We start from the raw sequence: 17,083 nt of genomic DNA, 5'->3' as shown, positions 1-17,083 counted from the left end.
CCCACAAGTGACACCATTTTGGAAAGTAGACCCCCTAAGGAATTTATCTAGATGTGTGGTGAGCACTTTGACCCACCAAGAGCTTCACAGAAGTTTATAATGCAGAGCTGTAAAAATAAAACAAAATTTTTTTCCCACAAAAATTATTTTTTAGTCCCCAGTTTTGTATTTTCCCGAGGGTAACAGGAGAAATTGGACCCCAAAAGTTGTTGTGCAATTTGTCCTGAGTGCGCTGATACCCCATATGTGGGGGGAACCACCGTTTGGGCGCATGGGAGGGCTCGGAAGGGAAGGAGCGCCATTTGGAATACAGACTTAGATGGAATGGTCTGCAGGCGTCACATTGCGTTTGCAGAGCCCCTAATGTACCTAAACAGTAGAAACCCCCCACAAGTGACCCCATATTGGAAACTAGACCCCCCAAGGAACTTATCTAGATGTGTTGTGAGAACTTTCAGCCCCCAAGTGTTTCACTACAGTTTCTAACGCAGAGCCGTGAAAATAAAAAAAAAAAATTCCCCCCCAAATTATTTTTTAGCCCCCAGTTTTGTATTTTCTCGAGGGTAACAGGAGAAATTAGACCCCAAAAATTGTTGTCCAACTTGTCCTGAGTGCGCTGATGCCCCATATGTGGGGGGGAACCACCGTTTGGGCGCATGGGAGGGCTCGGAAGGGAAGGCGCGCCATTTGGAATGCAGACTTAGATGGAATGGTCTGCAGGCGTCACATTGCGTTTGCAGAGCCCCTAATGTACCTAAACAGTAGAAACCCCCCACAAGTGACCCCATATTGGAAACTAGACCCCTCTCACGAACTTATCTGGATGTGTTGTGAGAACTCTGAGCCCCCAAGTGTTTCACTACAGTTTATAACGCAGAGCCGTGAAAATAAAAGATCTTTTTTTTTCCCACAAAAATTATTTTTTAGCCCCCAGTTTTGTATTTTCCCAAGGGTAACAGGAGAAATTGGACCCCAAAAGTTGTTGTCCAATTTGTCCTGAGTACGCTGATACCCCATATGTTGGGGTAAACCCCTGTTTGGACACACGGGAGAGCTCGGAAGGGAAGGAGCACTGTTTTACTTTTTCAACGCAGAATTGGCTGGAATTGAGATCGGACGCCATGTCGCATTTGGATAGCCCCTGATGTGTCTAAACAGTGGAAACCCCCCAATTATAACTGAAACCCTAATCCAAACACACCCCTAACCCTAATCCCAACGGTAACCCTAACCACACCTTTAACCCAGACACACCCCTAACCCTAATCCCAACCCTATTCCCAACCGCAAATGTAATTCAAACCCTACCCCTAACTTTAGCCCCAACCCTAACTGTAGCCTTAACCCTAACTGTAGCCCTAACCCTAGCCCTAACCCTAGCCCTAACCCTAGCCCTAACCCTAACCCTAGCCCTAACCCTAACCCTAGCTCTAACCCTAACCCTAGCCCTAACCCTAGCCCTAGCCCTAACCCTAACCCTAGCCCTAACCCTAACCCTAGCCCTAACCCTAGCCCTAGCCCTAACCCTAACCCTAGCCCTAACCCTAACCCTAGCCCTAACCCTAGCCCTAACCCTAGCCCTAACCCTAACCCTAGCCCTAACCCCGGTATGATAATAAAGCGTTGTTTTTTGTCTCGTTTTTTTTTTTTTTATTACAGTGTTTACTGAAGGGGTTAACTAGTGGGACAGTTTTATAGGTCGGGTCGTTACGGACGCGGCGATACTAAATATGTGCACTTTTATTGTTTTTTTTTTTTATTTAGATAAAGAAATGTATTTATGGGAATAATATATATATATATTTTTTCATTATTTAGGATTTTTTTTTTTTTTTTACACGTTTGTAAATTTTTTTTTAAACTTTTTTACTTTGTCCCAGGGGGGGACAATACAGATCGGTGATCTGCCAGTTTGCACAGCACTCTGACAGATCACCGATCTATCTGAGAGCAGTGCAGCGTTACCAAGTGCCTGCTCTGAGCAGGCACTTGGTAAGCCACCTCCCTCCCTGCAGGACCCGGATCCGCGGCCATTTTGGATCCGGGACTTGCTGCAGGAAGGAGGTGGGAGACCCCCGGAGCAACGCGATCACATCGCGTTGCTGCGGGGGTCTCAGGGAAGCCCGCAGGGAGCCCCCTCCCTGTGCGATGCTTCCCTGCACCGCCGGCACACCGCGATCATGTTTGATCGCGGTGTGCCGGGGGTTAATGTGCTGGGGGCAGTCCGTGACCGCTCCTGGCACATAGTGCCGGATGTCAGCTGCGATAAGCAGCTGACACCCGGCCGCGATCGGCCGCGCTCCCCCCATGAGCGCGGCCGATCGCCTATGACGTACTATTCCGTCCTTGGGAAGTAAAGCCCACCCCACATGGACGGAATAGTACGTCTAATGGCAGAAAGGGGTTAATATTATTTTAGTTTATTTTATGTCCTTCTTCCAAGTGAAAATGTGACTTAAAATGCATAAATGTAAAGCAAAATGTCATATTCACCCTGATAAAGCATCGAATGCTGAGGTTCAAAGATCTTCATTCATTCCCTATCAACTTGTCTTTTTATTTTTTAACGTATGCCGATTCTGGCAATACGGGAATGTTTTATTTCAGGTTGGTCATTGTCCAATGAAAACATCACATCCCTCATTTCGCTCCTTGAAATTATTTTATCCAAGAATTATTTTCGGTTTGGTTCTGATTTTTTCTTGTAGTTACAGGGAACAGCAATGGGGTCTACTGTAGATCCAAGTTGTGCAAAAAATTGTATGATCTTTATTTTTTTTAGTATATTTGTCTTTATAGATTGGTGAAATAGTAATTTGAAACACTACTTTGTTATTTTTTGTGGAGTGGCACCAGGAATGAAATGAAGGTGTTATCTGAACGATAGCTTTAATTCTATGGGCGTATGTGAGCAAAGATCTTCAACAGATGATAGCCTTATTTCCACTATGTTTCCCAATGCAATTAGTGTGTTTATAACCTCTCTGAATAAAAAAATATGTTGCTGAGCCCCTGAAAAACAATTGCACCTCACAAAAAATGACCCCACACTCTCCCTCTCATGGTACATGCCCTCCTTATTAGGCATTACTTCCACACTGTCCCTCTTTTTAAGCCATAACAACCACACTGTCCACCCTTACCAGGTGTAGCTGTCACACTGTCCCCCTTTTTAAGCCATCCTCCTTCTGCCTCCTTCTCCAACATGGGGATATCTATCAAGAATAACCCATTGAAATTTCTTTTTAACCCCTTTCCGGCGTTGGGAGGTAGTACATCCACTTTGGACTCCCTCCCTTTGATGTGGGCTCCGGCGCTGAGCACACATCTTTCCCAGTACATGTCAGCTGTTTTGTACAGCTGACATGTGCCTCTAACAGCCGCTGGTGGAATCGCGATCCACCCAATCACTGACAGCAGCATTAAACTCGGGCTTCTGGTAAGCGCGTCGAAAATCCCGCCCATGGTGACGCTACGGGTCTCGAAAAATGACGCCATTTTTTTCACCAAAGTTCTAATTTTTTTTCACCAAAACGTTGACATGTTTGATATCTACAAACTCATAATGACCCGGAGAATCATAATGGCAGGTCAGTTTTAGCATGTAGTGAACAAGGTCAAAAAAATCACCAAAAACAATTGTAGAATTGCAGGGTTGTTTTTTTTTGCAATTTTACTGCACTTGGAACTTTTTCCCCATTTTCCAGTACACAATATGTTAAAACCAATGATATTGGTCAAAAGTTTTATCTCTTCCCACAAAAAACACGCCCTCATATGGCCATTTTGACAGAAAAATAAAAAAGTTATGGGTCTGGGAAGAAAAGGAGCAAAAAATGAAAACGCAAAAACAAAAATACCTCCAGTTGTTAAGGGGATACATTAAATGACTATCTGTTACAGAACCCCCAGCACCAAGAATATGTTATGCAGTATATATTGTGTATTATAGGTTCCATGTGAAATGCATCAGTCCACAGGCTGCACCCCTTGTCAGAGGGGACAAGATATTCTCCTTCTGACCTCCCCCACCTTTGTAATTCCCACAGTAAATATTAGCAGGCTCCGGCCCCCTGCGGCTTTTGTAATGTATGTCTGGCCTGCTTTTTCTATTGGCCTGCCCTGTGTATCTGTGTTATATATTCTGTGTGCTGTGAATAAAGTGAGTTCTTTTAGACTGGAAATACGTGGAGTAGCAGTCAACTTTTATATGCTCTCACATAATCAAGGAATTCCAGCCAGCGTCCTTCATTCAGAATCCAGCAAAAGCAGAATGGACCTCCTGAAACACGGGGGGTGCTGAAAGAGGTACTACAGCACAGTAGACCCTGTTACACTATCTATATCCTCAAAATTCAAATTAATACCTAAACATTTTGCAACCCAGTACATTGCTTATGGCTGGATGTATATAAGGAAGATGTTACTTTAATTTCATATTTACTAAATTCTAACATTTATATATCATTCAAAATGTGTCAGTCCGCTTGTCACTCTTGGCAAGCAGCATAAATAGCCAGAGCATGTGGCCGACTCCACCATTAAAAAAAGCCAGTATTTAGGAGGAACACGCATCAGGGACTCATGTCCCGCTTGTGTATCAGATGTTAATGAGTGTCAGATACTATTAAATTATACAGAACGGGATAGCTACATGTGCTCCAGTACCGGCACAGCCTGACACACTGCAGAGTGTCTATTTGAGGACTTCCGTACACTGGAGTGGTCTCGCTCATGGAGATACCACACCTTACAGCTCACACAACTTTTCACATAGTGTCTCACGCTAGTTACATACAGGATTGATGCGCTTTAACACCACGTCGTTATCTGTATAAATTGGGGTGGAACTACAATAGAATTTGTTATTTCTGTAGACTTATGATGTCTAATAGTGTTATTGGGTATTTTAGCTTATGTAGAAGTGCAGATATTTCAGCGATTATATAAAGCGACAATCCTTATTGAACCCGCTCCTGCTAAGTAGCATAACTTTAATGACCCAATATATAATATATGGATATTAATTAGCCCTGATCTCTTTCATTTCAGCGACACAGGCCAGGGACCACTAAAGATTGAATACTATCTAATACTTTAACATCTTGGAACTACAATCGGGACCTCAGTGGGTCACAGCTGTTTAACTCATAGGATAACTATATACAGCAGGGACCCAATGTACATCCTGTATTTGGGTGTTAGGGTTGGCGGAACGCACCGAGTATAAATATATGTAATAATAGGTGCGTTTGTAACCCGGGGTCTACCGTGCAGGAAAGGAACCTGCTGCTAGTAATGGGTGGCGCTATGTGGCGGTATTAGCGAACTCTGTTACTTCACAGACTCGCTAGGATAGATAAACTCTGTGCCCTGTTAACCTCACAGAGGATCACAGCTACAAAACAGAGCAAAATTGTGGTCATACAGTCAACATAACACACAAACAACTCCTCACCGGAAGTGCCGGTATTCTAGGGGCTTATTTCAGCCAACCCTGACCTCATGCAAACATGACCACACAGTAGCAAGGCTCAAAACATAGGTTGATACTAGCATGGCCATGCAAACCTTTTATAGCTGTAGCATACAAGGACCTTACTGGTGGTCCAATAGGAGCTGCTGCAGGACTTGAGCATGTGACCCCAGACCTCCAATGGGAGGTCGTCCCGTGGGCATGCTCAGTATGGGAAAAGCGGGACTTAGTCCCAGAAAGACCTGCTCGCTGCTGAACATTGCTGGCTACAATGACAGAGCCTGGAAGGGCAGTAGTAACCAGTCATCTAGTAACAGCCTGAGCCAGACGCTGGGACCGACGTCTCCGCTGAGCCGGCTCCACAGCGGCTGGAGGAGAATGGGAGACTGCAGCAGACATGGTTCAAGATTCCCCCTGTGTGGCGGCGGGAACTCAACACCTAACATTGGGTGCTTTTAAATTTAACCCTCTTCAAACCTCAGCCCTTAATCATTTTTTTGCATTTCTGTTTTTCGCTCCTCTTCTTCCCAGAGCCATAACTTTTTTATTTTTCTGTCAATATGGCCTAATATGGAAAAATGCAATTTTTGTTGAAAGAGGTGGGTGACGATGACCAAGGTACAGCAGTGGAAGATGATATAGTGGATGATGAAGTCACTGATCCAACCTGGGAAGGTAACAGCAGGGAGAGGACAGCAGCAAACAGCAGGATGGATCTACAGCATCACTTCAGGCAGGAAGAGGTAGTGGGGTGAACAGAGACACAAGGCAGGCAACTGCTCCCCAGAGTACAAACACGGTTAAAACACAAGCAAAGGGTTAGGTATTTCTGAGTTTTACACTTTTTAAAGACAAGCCAACCAAAAAAGGCCATTTGCAACATCTGCCATGCCAGCATCAGCAGGGACAGCATGCTTATCCAGGAAATGTTGCGCTTTAAGCTTGTGAAAACAGAAGCTTTCCACAACCTCATGGCGGTGGCCGTCCCTTAGTACTCGGCCCCCAGCCGCCACTATTTCTCTAGGTCCCTGCCTTACATAAGCAAATGTCCCATAACATCAGCCATGCCCTGACGAACGCTATTACTGGGAAGATCCACTTAACCACGTACATATGGACAAGTGCTTAGTGCCAGACATGCTACATTTCCGTGACTGCACATTGGGTGAACATTGTGGAAGCCAGAATCCATTTGGACCCTGGGATGGAACACGTGCTACCGACACTGATGATTGTTGTTCAATCAGGGTTGAACAGATCTTCTACAGCAGTTCCTGCACCTCTTCCTCCTCACCCTTCATCTCAGAATTGTCAACATCAGTTGCAAGCTGGAAGCAATGCAGAACTGCCTCGGCCAAGCTGCAACAAGCTCTGCTGAAGCTAATCTGTTTAGGTGACAAACTGCACACTGCCACAGAGTTGTTGAAAGGTCTAACAGACCAAACTGATCTGTGGCTATTGCCCCATAACCTATAATCAGTCATGGTCGTGTCTGACAATGGCAGTAACCTCGTGGCAGCCCTGAAGCTTCGCATACTCAACTTACTGGTACAGCGGTTCCTCAAAACCTCCCATTCTGCCTGAGCTACTTAAGAAAGTATGTCGCATTTGTGCCTATTTCTGCAAGTCAGCTATAGCTGCCGCCACCCTAGCAGTACTGCAACAGTGATTGCAACTTCCAACTCACCAACTTGTGTGCGATGTCACAGCACGTTGTAAATCAACATAACATATGTTGGCAAGGCTTTGTGAACAGCAGAGAGCAGTAGTTGAATACTAGCCACATTATGCATGTCAGGCAATTGTCACATAGGGAGTTTTCACACTGCATACAGGATTTCACACCCGGGACAGGAGAGTTTGTACAGTAAGTACAGAAGATTCTGTCTCCTGCATATCAGGCTGAGAAGATGCGAAACACTCTGCTATTTTCCCCAGCAGGGTTGATAAAATGACATTCCTTGATGCTACTACATTAAACTAATCACTTTTTTCAGGGCTAATTCAAATAGATTAGATTCTGTAATAATAATACTGCACTTATCTGCACTTCATCTACAGTGAGGTGTGGCAGTAGGGATAGTGCATTACAGACATCTAGTCAGGGATAGACTTAAGCAACTTTTAATTTTGTCGGATTGAGTCAGGTTCCGCGAAACCCGACTTTGTCAAAAGTCGGGTCGGGTGAAATCGGCCGATTATTTCAAAAAGTCGGGGGCCAACTGAAACATGAAACCCAATGCAAGTCAATGGGGAATCAAAGTCGGCAGTGAGTGGAGGACAGGAAAACTCCTACAGTGCTCATTTTAATGCCAAAAACATCAATTCTTATTACTTAAGCTTGTCAATCTTAATTTAATTAATAATAATAGTTAGGCATTGCAAACTGGGGGTCATTTGGCTAAAGTTGTGGGGGTAGGGCTGGCTCAAGATTTTCGTGGGCCCAGGAAACGCGGAATACGTCACGGCGGTGGAGCAGGGAGAGGTAAGTATTTCAACTTTGCAAGTGCTGTGATCATGAGCAAGCAGGGGGACCCACTCGTTGGCACTGGCACAGGGCCCCTTATAGTACGAAGACACAAAAGAGAATAGTAAAACCAAAAACACTCAGTTTGAAAAAATGTTGCAGTAATCCGCAAGTGCTAGTAAAAGATGTAAAAAACAGGGTATTTGGTTGATACGTTTTTTGCAAAAAATGTATACTAAGCTGCTCTACCAATCTTCACGGTATACCCTTATCAGAGCAGTCCTAACTAATGTATGCAATCCCTATCTGATGTATTTAAAAACCTGATCATCTGTATATAACCTGTGTGAACAGGGTTCAGAGAGGAAAAAATCCATGTGTGCATACAGGGTAGAACAGCTTTTGTGCAGATAGCCCAAGAGGAGTGGTGGAACTCCCCAGTCTTGTAGACACAAGAGAACAATTATGGAAACAGGAACACATGGGCTACTTGCACAGTGAACAAGTCTGTATGATCATGTTCACACACCACCAAGAAACCCGAAGACACAAAAGAGAATAGTAAAACCAAAAACACTCAGTTTGAAAAAATGTTGCAGTAATCCGCAAGTGCTAGTAAAAGATGTAAAAAACAGGGTATTTGGTTGATACGTTTTTTGCAAAAAATGTATACTAAGCTGCTCTACCAATCTTCACGGTATACCCTTATCAGAGCAGTCCTAACTAATGTATGCAATCCCTATCTGATGTATTTAAAAACCACTGTTCACTGTGCAAGTAGCCCATGTGTTCCTGTTCCTGTTCCCCTTATAGTACGGCGGTGTGTTTGACGGCGGGTGGCGCCTTCCACTGGCAGAGACACTTTTGCGTACTATGAGGGGCCCTGTGCCAGTGACGTCGCCAACGAGTATGCTCTCCCCACCTGATGAAGGAACCTGCAGTTTCATCTGCACCTTCCTCTTTGTCCCCATGTAAGGTGGTATGGTATGCGGGAAGAGCAACCTGACTTTCAGCAGGGTCAGATTCTGGCTGTGTAGAGTGCAAGGGGAATGTAGCGTTCTGGGTCAGTGTACCAGAAGACTCATCTATCACTGGCTGGGCAATGGGCAGGATGAGGAGGAAACAAATATGGGCCCAAATAATAAAGTGGGCTAAATGCAGTTCAAAATTGGTAACATGACTAAACAGGCGGCATTGTTTTATTCAGTGGAGGAAAACTGTAATGCGTGGCAGACTAAGTTAAAAGGCCCAAATAATAAAGTGGGCTAAATGTCTGCCAAAAAATTGTTCATGAATAAACAGGTGGCATAGCTAGGTACAGGGGTGGGCTCCTCTGCTGAGTAGCAGACAGTGATAGTAGGCGCAAAGTATTAACTGGTCTAAATGGAGGCCAGGGCCCCTGTATATTTTAACTATCATCTATCATTTCAACAAATTTGTATTGGCAGTGCCATTGAAGGATTTAACAGCACAGACTACACAGTGATGGAGCAGGGAGAGGTAAGTATTGCAAGTGGTAGAGCACTGTTTGAGCTGGGGGGGGGGAACACTCTCATGGGCGGCGGTACTGGCACAGGGCCCCTCATATTACGATGGTGTGTCTGACGTTGGTTGTGCACCCCCACCGTCAGAGACACTTCATTGTACTATGAGGGACCCTGTGCCAGTGCCATCGCCCAAGAGTGGGCCCACCCACCTGTCCAGGCAAATGGCACTTGCACGGGTGCTTGCGCCAGGTGGTGACCACGGCCCTGTGGGGGGAGTCAGCCCATTTAGAGAGGTATAAAAATGGCCTATGGTGGACATTCAGCAGCTGCAAATGGAGGAATTGGAGAAGTCAGTAAGAGGAGGCCAAAAGCAAGACATTTTTCAGGCAAGCTACGTGTCAGCAGGGGAAGGTGGGGCAAAATAATTCGAAATCCATGATTGGTTCATTTTAATGAAGGTTAGATCATCAACATTTTGGATAGCCAGACGAGTCCTTTTTTCGGTCAGTATTGAACCTGCAGCACTGAAGACTCTTTCTGATAGCACACTAGCTGCTGGGCAAGCAAGCTCCTGTAATGCATATTCTGCCAATTCAGGCCAGGTGTCTATTTTTGATGCCCAGTAATCAAAGGGGAATGACCTGTGAGGTAGAACATCAATAAGGGAGGAAAAATAGTTTGTAACCATACTGGTGAAATGTTATCTCCTGTCACTTTGAATCGATGCAGCAGTACCTGTCGTGTCAGCGGTCATTGCGAAATCACTCCACAACCTGGTCATAAAACCCCTCTGTCCAACGCCACTTCGGCTTTGTGCACCTCTAACACCTCTGCCATGTTGCCCCCTACAGCTCGTGTGAGAACCATCACCGCCGCTGTGTGCTGGGAATGCCTGAACCAAATGGTCTACAAGACTTGATTGTTTGGTAGCCAATATTTGCTCAAGGTTCTCATGTGGCATGATATTTTGTAATTTTCCTTTATATCGTGGATCCAGGAGGCAGGCCAACCAGTAATCGTCATCACTCATCATTTTGATAATGCAGGGGTCCCTTTTTAGGATACGCAAGGCATACTCAGCCATGTGGGCCAATGTTCCAGGTGTCATTTCACTACTTGTGCTGGGTTGAGGAGCACTTTCTTGCAAATCAACATCACTTGTGTCCCGCAAAAACCCTGTACCTGACCTTGCAACGCCACCAGTGTCTATTGCCCCCTGAAAAGCATCCTCCTCCCATAAATATTCATCCCCATCATCCTCCTCCTCCTCTTCATCCGCCACCTTGTCCAGGAGAGTTCCCTGACCAGACAATGGCTGACTGTCATCAAGCCATCCCTCCTCCTCGGCTGCAGACGCCTGCTCCTTAATGTGCGTCAAACTTTGCATCAGCAGACGCATTAGTGGGATGCTTATGCTTATGATGGCATCGCCTGCACTTACCAGCCGTGTGCATTCCTCAAAACATTGAAGGACTTGACAGAGGTCTTGTAGCTTCGATCACTGCACACCAGACAACTCCATGTCTGCCATCCAAGTGCCTGCCCGAGTATGTGTATCCTCCCACAAATTAATTACAGCATGCCTCTGTTCGCACAGCCTCTGAACCATGTGCAGTGTGGAGTTCCACCTTGTTGCAACGTCAATTATTAGGCGGTGCTGGGGAAGATTCAGCGATCGCTGATGGTTCAGCCTACGGCTGGAGTGTACGGGCGACCGGCGGATGTGCGAGCAAAGTCTTCGCACCTTCAGGAGCAGGGCTGGTAACTCCAGATAATTTTTTAGGAAGCACTGCACCACCAGGTTCAAGGTGTGTACCAGGCAAGGTACAGTATGTGTTTCAGCTCTGAAAGGGCTATGGCAGCCATAAAATTCCTTCCGTTATCACTGACTACCTTGCCTGCCTCAAGATGTACACTGCCCAGCCATGACTGAGCTTGTTGCTGCAAGTACTCGGCCAGTACTTACGCAGTGTGTCTGTTGTCGCCCAAAGACTTCATTTATAACACAGCCTGCTGACGCTTACCACTAGCTGTTCGATAATGGGACACCTCGTGTGCAACACTGGCAGCTGTGGATGGAGTGGTCATGCGACTGCGCTCTGTGGACGAGCTTTCGCTTCTGGAGGAGTAGGAGGAGGGTGGCCGACGCCTACAGCCAACTGTTTCCTAGACTGTGGGCTAGGCAGAACTGTCCCACTATGGCTGTCCCCTGTGGACCCTGCATCCACCACATTATCCCAGTGTGCCGTGATGGACACGTAACGTCCCTGGCCATGCCTACTGGTCCATGCATCTGTTGTGAGGTGCACCTTTCCACTGACTGATTGCCTCAGTGCATGGACAATGTGGTCTTTGACATGCTGGTGGAGGCCTGGGATGGCTTTTTTCGCAAAGAAGTGCCGACTGGGTAGGTCATAGCGTGGTACTGCACAGGCCATCAGGTCTTTGAAAGCTTCGCTTTCAACCAACCGGTAGGGCATCATCTCTAACAAGATTAGTCTAGCAATGTGGGCGTTCAAACCCTGTGTACGCGGATGACAGGATGAGTACTTTCTTTTCCTATCGAAAGTCTCTTGTAGGGTGAGTTGGACTGGAGAGCTGCATATGGTAGAACTAACTGTGGTGGTGGTGGTGGACATGGTGGATTGAGAGAGGGTTGGTGATGGTATTCTTGATGTTGGCCTACCTACAGTGTTTCCTACCAAGAACCTTGTGATTCCCTGACTGCTTTGGCCTTGCGACGATACCTCCACATTTGCTGCTGGTAATGTCCCAACCGGTGGCCTTACTGTGAGGGAAGCAATGTAGCATTGCTGACTACCTTCATTCTGAGCAGGTGCACCAACGGTACGGGACGTTTGGTAGTTAGTCCAGGCTTGCAAGTGCATGCTGGTTAAATGTCTAAGCATGCACATTGTATTTAAATTTTGAAGATTTTCCCTCTGCTAAAGGTCTTTGAGCATTTCTTAAAGATAACTTTGCACTGATCATTCGGATCTTGGTTGAAAAATTCCCACACTGCACTCTTCCTACTATGGAATACCTTTTCAGGCATTGCACGCTGTGCTACTTTCACGGGATGGCCACGCTGTCCTAAAACTGTTTTTGTTTTTGACAAACGTTTTTAGCCTGATGCGGGCCTGCCAGATGACAGCTGTTGCGATGTAGATGGCTGCTGTGGATCATCCTCCTCCGCTTCTGAGCTACTGCCAGCGGCACCCTCTTCCCCCAATGTCCTGCCAATCTGGGTCAACAACTGAGTCATCTATCACCTCCTCCTCAATGTCATGTGCACCTTCCTCTGTGTCACCGTGTAAGGTGCTATAGCGTTCGGGACGGGGCATCCACTTTGTGAGAATTTAAATCTCCCTTTTTTTTGGGGGGGACTGAACCAAAACTCAGGCCCAGTGTATATAACAACGCAATCTAAGTGGCAGAAAGTGGCTGGAAGATATATGAAAAAATTCAAGGACTGTAGTACAATTTCAATCTCCCTACAGTGATCTCAGGACAAGTATGGCAGCAATAAAAAGGACTGCTGCACACAAAAGTGTGGACAAAGAAACAAGATAACTGTGCAGAAAGGAGCAACAGGATTTTTGCTTTTAAAAAAGCAGTTGGTTTGCACAGCGGCATACAAACAGCAATGCAGCTATCGGGGAGCCTTATAAGCTACAGAGCTGATGCACAGAAATGTTGCCTCCACTGTCCCTGCAAAAAAAGGTGGTGTTGGACAGTGGAAATCGCTACAGCACAAGCGGTTTGGGGGTTAATCTTCCCTCCCTAACGCTATCCCTGCTTCTGACGAAGCTGCAGCAACCTCTCCCTATGCTACGATCGGCAGAAGTAAAATGGCGGTCGGCGTGCACGCCCCTTTTAGCCCCTGTGACGCCGCAGAAAGCAAGCCAATCACTGCAATGCCCTTCTCTAAGATGGTGGGGAATGAGACCTATGTCATCACGCTGCCCACACTCTGCGTCCTCCTTCATTGGCTGAAAAATGGTGCTGAAAGCGTCATATGAAACGCGACTTTTGCACGCAGATTGGCGACCTCATGGCCGATCCCACACTAGGATCGGGTTGGGTTTCATGAAACCTGACTTTGCCAAAAGTCGGCGATTTTTGAATTTTTGCTATCCGTTTCGCTCAACCCTAGTCAGGGATTATTGCCTTATAAATTCGAAGCCTGTTGCTTTGTTCTGATTCATGGGGCAGAAAAATGCTTGAGTTTCCCATTGTCTTCCACTATACTTGTTACTCAGGTCGAGCACCAGAGCATTACGATTTGTTTAACTTGAGTAACGAGCACCAGAGCATTTTACTGCTCGCTCATAACTAATGACTTTCCATTCCTGAAAGTACAAATTAATATCGAAATATTAAGTAACCCAATACAATGCTTATGGCTGAATGGATAGAAGGACGATTTTGCTTTAATTCTATATTCCATCTCTCTATTTATAAGATTCTAGCTTTAATATATCATGCAAAATGTGTCAGTCCGCTCGTCAGTCTTGACTAGTAGCATAAATACTGATCAGCTTGTGGGTTTCACCGTGCTCCCTTTCCGTCCTGGGCCGGTTCACCCCTCTTTCATATCCTGGTAAGCTTTGAGCTCTCCTCTCAACAGCCACCATATTAATTGCTTAACTTAGTGCAGACACCCATTTGACATAGCCCAGTGCAGCCTGGACTCAAGCGATCCACCAGACTGAGCCTCCATAGTTGATGGGATTCCTAGCGCAAGCCACAGCACCTGGCTAAAGTCTGTGTCACGCTGTTATACACTGGCTACTCAAAGGCGTAGTCTCACTATGCGGGTGCGGTGGCGAGCGCCTGTAATCCCAGCATCTAGGGAGGCTTAGTCTGGTGGATCGCTTGAGTCCAGGAGTTCGAGGCTGGCTGCACTGGGCTATGTCAATTGGGTGTCTGCACTATAGTAGTATAAATAGCTAGAGCATGTGGCCAACCATGCCCTACAAAAATGGCAGTATTCTGGTAAAACGCACGTCTGGGACACATGTCCCACTTGTGTATCAGATGTTAATCAGGGTCAGACAATATCAAATTATACAGATCGGGTTAATTAGCTCAGGATAGCTACATGTGCTCCAGTACCGGCACAGCCTGACACACTGCAGAGTGTCTATTTGAGGACGTCCGTACACTGGGGTGGTCTCGCCTGTGGAGATACCACACCTTACAGCTCACGCAACTTTTCACATAGTGTCTCACGCTAGTTACATACAGGATACGCTTTAACACCATGTCGTTATCTGTATAAATTGGGGTGGCACTACAGTAGAGTTTGTTATTTCTGTAGACTTATGTATTTGAATTCAGGAAGTCAAAATCATTAAGAAATGGCTCGTTTCATAACTGAACCTGACAACTTTTGAAAATATGTGAAACACTGTAATAATATCCTCTGTTTCTATTCACAGGAGCCATGGAGCTGTCCACCATCCTCGCTCTTTCTCTTGTCCTTCTCCTCACCATCTACATTTTCTTTCTCTGGTCCAAACAGCAAAGATACCGGTCACTGCCTCCTGGACCTACCCCAATTCCTCTACTGGGTAACCCCAAATACATTGATTTAAAAGCACCCTTCATAGATTTCCCAGAGGTGAGTGTTCAAAAAGAGACTCAGTGCAGTGCGTGCTTCGTAATGCAGATATCGAGTGTCCTTTTTTCTGTTCATCATGGTGGTAGAGATTGGTCCATATGCAGGAATCATCATTTTCAGGCTGCTCGGTGTGAGCTGTAGACAACCTGAGCTCCGCTCCAGATTTCCTGTCTGCATCGGCTTGGATCTGTGTTATATTCAGAGTTTGTCCTATATATATACAGTGATGGCCAAAAGTATTGACACCCCTGCAATTCTGTCAGATAATACTCAGTTTCTTCCTGAAAATGATTGCAAACACAAATTCTTTGGTATTATTATCTTCACTTAATTTGTCTTAAATGAAAAAACACAAAAGAGAATGAAGCAAAAAGCAAAACATTGATCATTTCACACAAAACTCCAAAAATGGGCCAAACAAAAGTATTGGCACCCTCAGCCTAATACTTGGTTGCACAACCTTTAGCCAAAATAACTGCGACCAGCCGCTTCCGGTAACCATCAATGAGTTTCTTACGATGCTCTGCTGGAATTTTAGACCATTCTTCTTTGGCAAACTGCTCCAGGTCCCTGATATTTGAAGGCTGCCTTCTCCAAACTGCCATTGTTAGATCTCTCCACAGGTGTTCTATGGGATTCAGGTCTGGACTCATTGCTGGCCACCTTAGAAGTCTCCAGTGCTTTCTCTCAAACCATTTTCTCGTGCTTTTTGAAGTGTGTTTTGAGTCATTGTCCTGCTGGAAGACCCATGACCTCTGAGGGAGACCCAGCTTTCTCACACTGGGCCCTACATTATGCTGCAAAATTGGTTGGTAGTCTTCAGACTTCATAACGCCATGCACACGGTCAAGCAGTCCAGTGCCAGAGGCAGCAAAGCAACAACAAAACATTAGGGAACCTCCGCCATGTTTGACTGTAGGGACCATGTTCTTTTCTTTGAATGCCTCTTTTTTCTCCTGTAAACTCTATGTTGATGCCTTTGCCCAAAAAGCTCTACTTTTGTCTCATCTGACCAGAGAACACCCAAAAAAAAACAATGTGGCTAAACAAAGAAGTAAGACGGGCAATTAACAGTAAAAAGAAAGCATTTGCACTACTAAAGCAGGATGGCACCATTGAAGCTCTAAAAAACTATAGGGAGAAAAATACTTTATCTAAAAAACTAATTAAAGCTGCCAAAAAGGAAACAGAGAAGCACATTGCTAAGGAGAGTAAAACTAATCCCAAACTGTTCTTCAACTATATCAATAGTAAAAGAATAAAAACTGAAAATGTAGGCCCCTTAAAAAATAGTGAGGAAAGAATGGTTGTAGATGACGAGGAAAAAGCTAACATATTAAACACCTTCTTCTCCACGGTATTCACGGTGGAAAATGAAATGCTAGGTGAAATCCCAAGAAACAATGAAAACCCTATATTAAGGGTCACCAATCTAACCCAAGAAGAGGTGCGAAACTATTAAAATAGATAAATCTCCGGGTCCGGATGGCATACACCCACGAGTACTAAGAGAACTAAGTAATGTAATAGATAAACCATTATTTCTTATTTTTAGGGACTCTATAGCGACAGGGTCTGTTCCGCAGGACTGGCGCATAGCAAATGTGGTGCCAATATTCAAAAAGGGCTCTAAAAGTGAACCTGGAAATTATAGGCCAGTAAGTCTAACCTCTATTGTTGGTAAAATATTTGAAGGGTTTCTGAGGGATGTTATTCTGGATTATCTCAATGAGAATAACTGTTTAACTCCATATCAGCATGGGTTTATGAGAAATCGCTCCTGTCAAACCAATCTAATCAGTTTTTATGAAGAGGTAAGCTATAGGCTGGACCACGGTGAGTCATTGGACGTGGTATATCTCGATTTTTCCAAAGCGTTTGATACCGTGCCGCACAAGAGGTTGGTACACAAAATGAGAATGCTTGGTCTGGGGGAAAATGTGTGTAAATGGGTTAGTAACTGGCTTAGTGATAGAAAGCAGAGGGTGGTTATAAATGGTATAGTCTCTAACTGGGTCGCTGTGACC

The 17,083-nt window shown here is 45.3% G+C and overlaps 1 protein-coding gene across 3 annotated transcripts in view; it reads left to right on the top strand.

Moving 5' to 3' along the window:
- Nucleotides 1–17,083, top strand: part of LOC138643212 (cytochrome P450 2B19-like) — a 332,244-nt gene that overhangs the window by 34,005 nt on the left and 281,156 nt on the right. For all 3 annotated transcript variants that reach the window (XM_069732061.1, XM_069732059.1, XM_069732060.1), the window contains exon 2: nucleotides 14,875–15,056. In XM_069732061.1, coding sequence (XP_069588162.1) covers nucleotides 14,880–15,056 — 177 coding nt within the window. In that variant the 5' untranslated portion in view covers nucleotides 14,875–14,879. The remainder of the gene's footprint in view (nucleotides 1–14,874; nucleotides 15,057–17,083) is intronic.

Source organism: Ranitomeya imitator, chromosome 6 (genome assembly GCF_032444005.1).
Source record: "Ranitomeya imitator isolate aRanImi1 chromosome 6, aRanImi1.pri, whole genome shotgun sequence".
In the NCBI taxonomy this organism is placed as follows: Eukaryota; Metazoa; Chordata; class Amphibia; order Anura; family Dendrobatidae; genus Ranitomeya; species Ranitomeya imitator.
The sequence above is the reverse complement of the archived record's forward strand: the minus strand, read 5'-3'. Positions and strand labels throughout refer to the sequence as shown.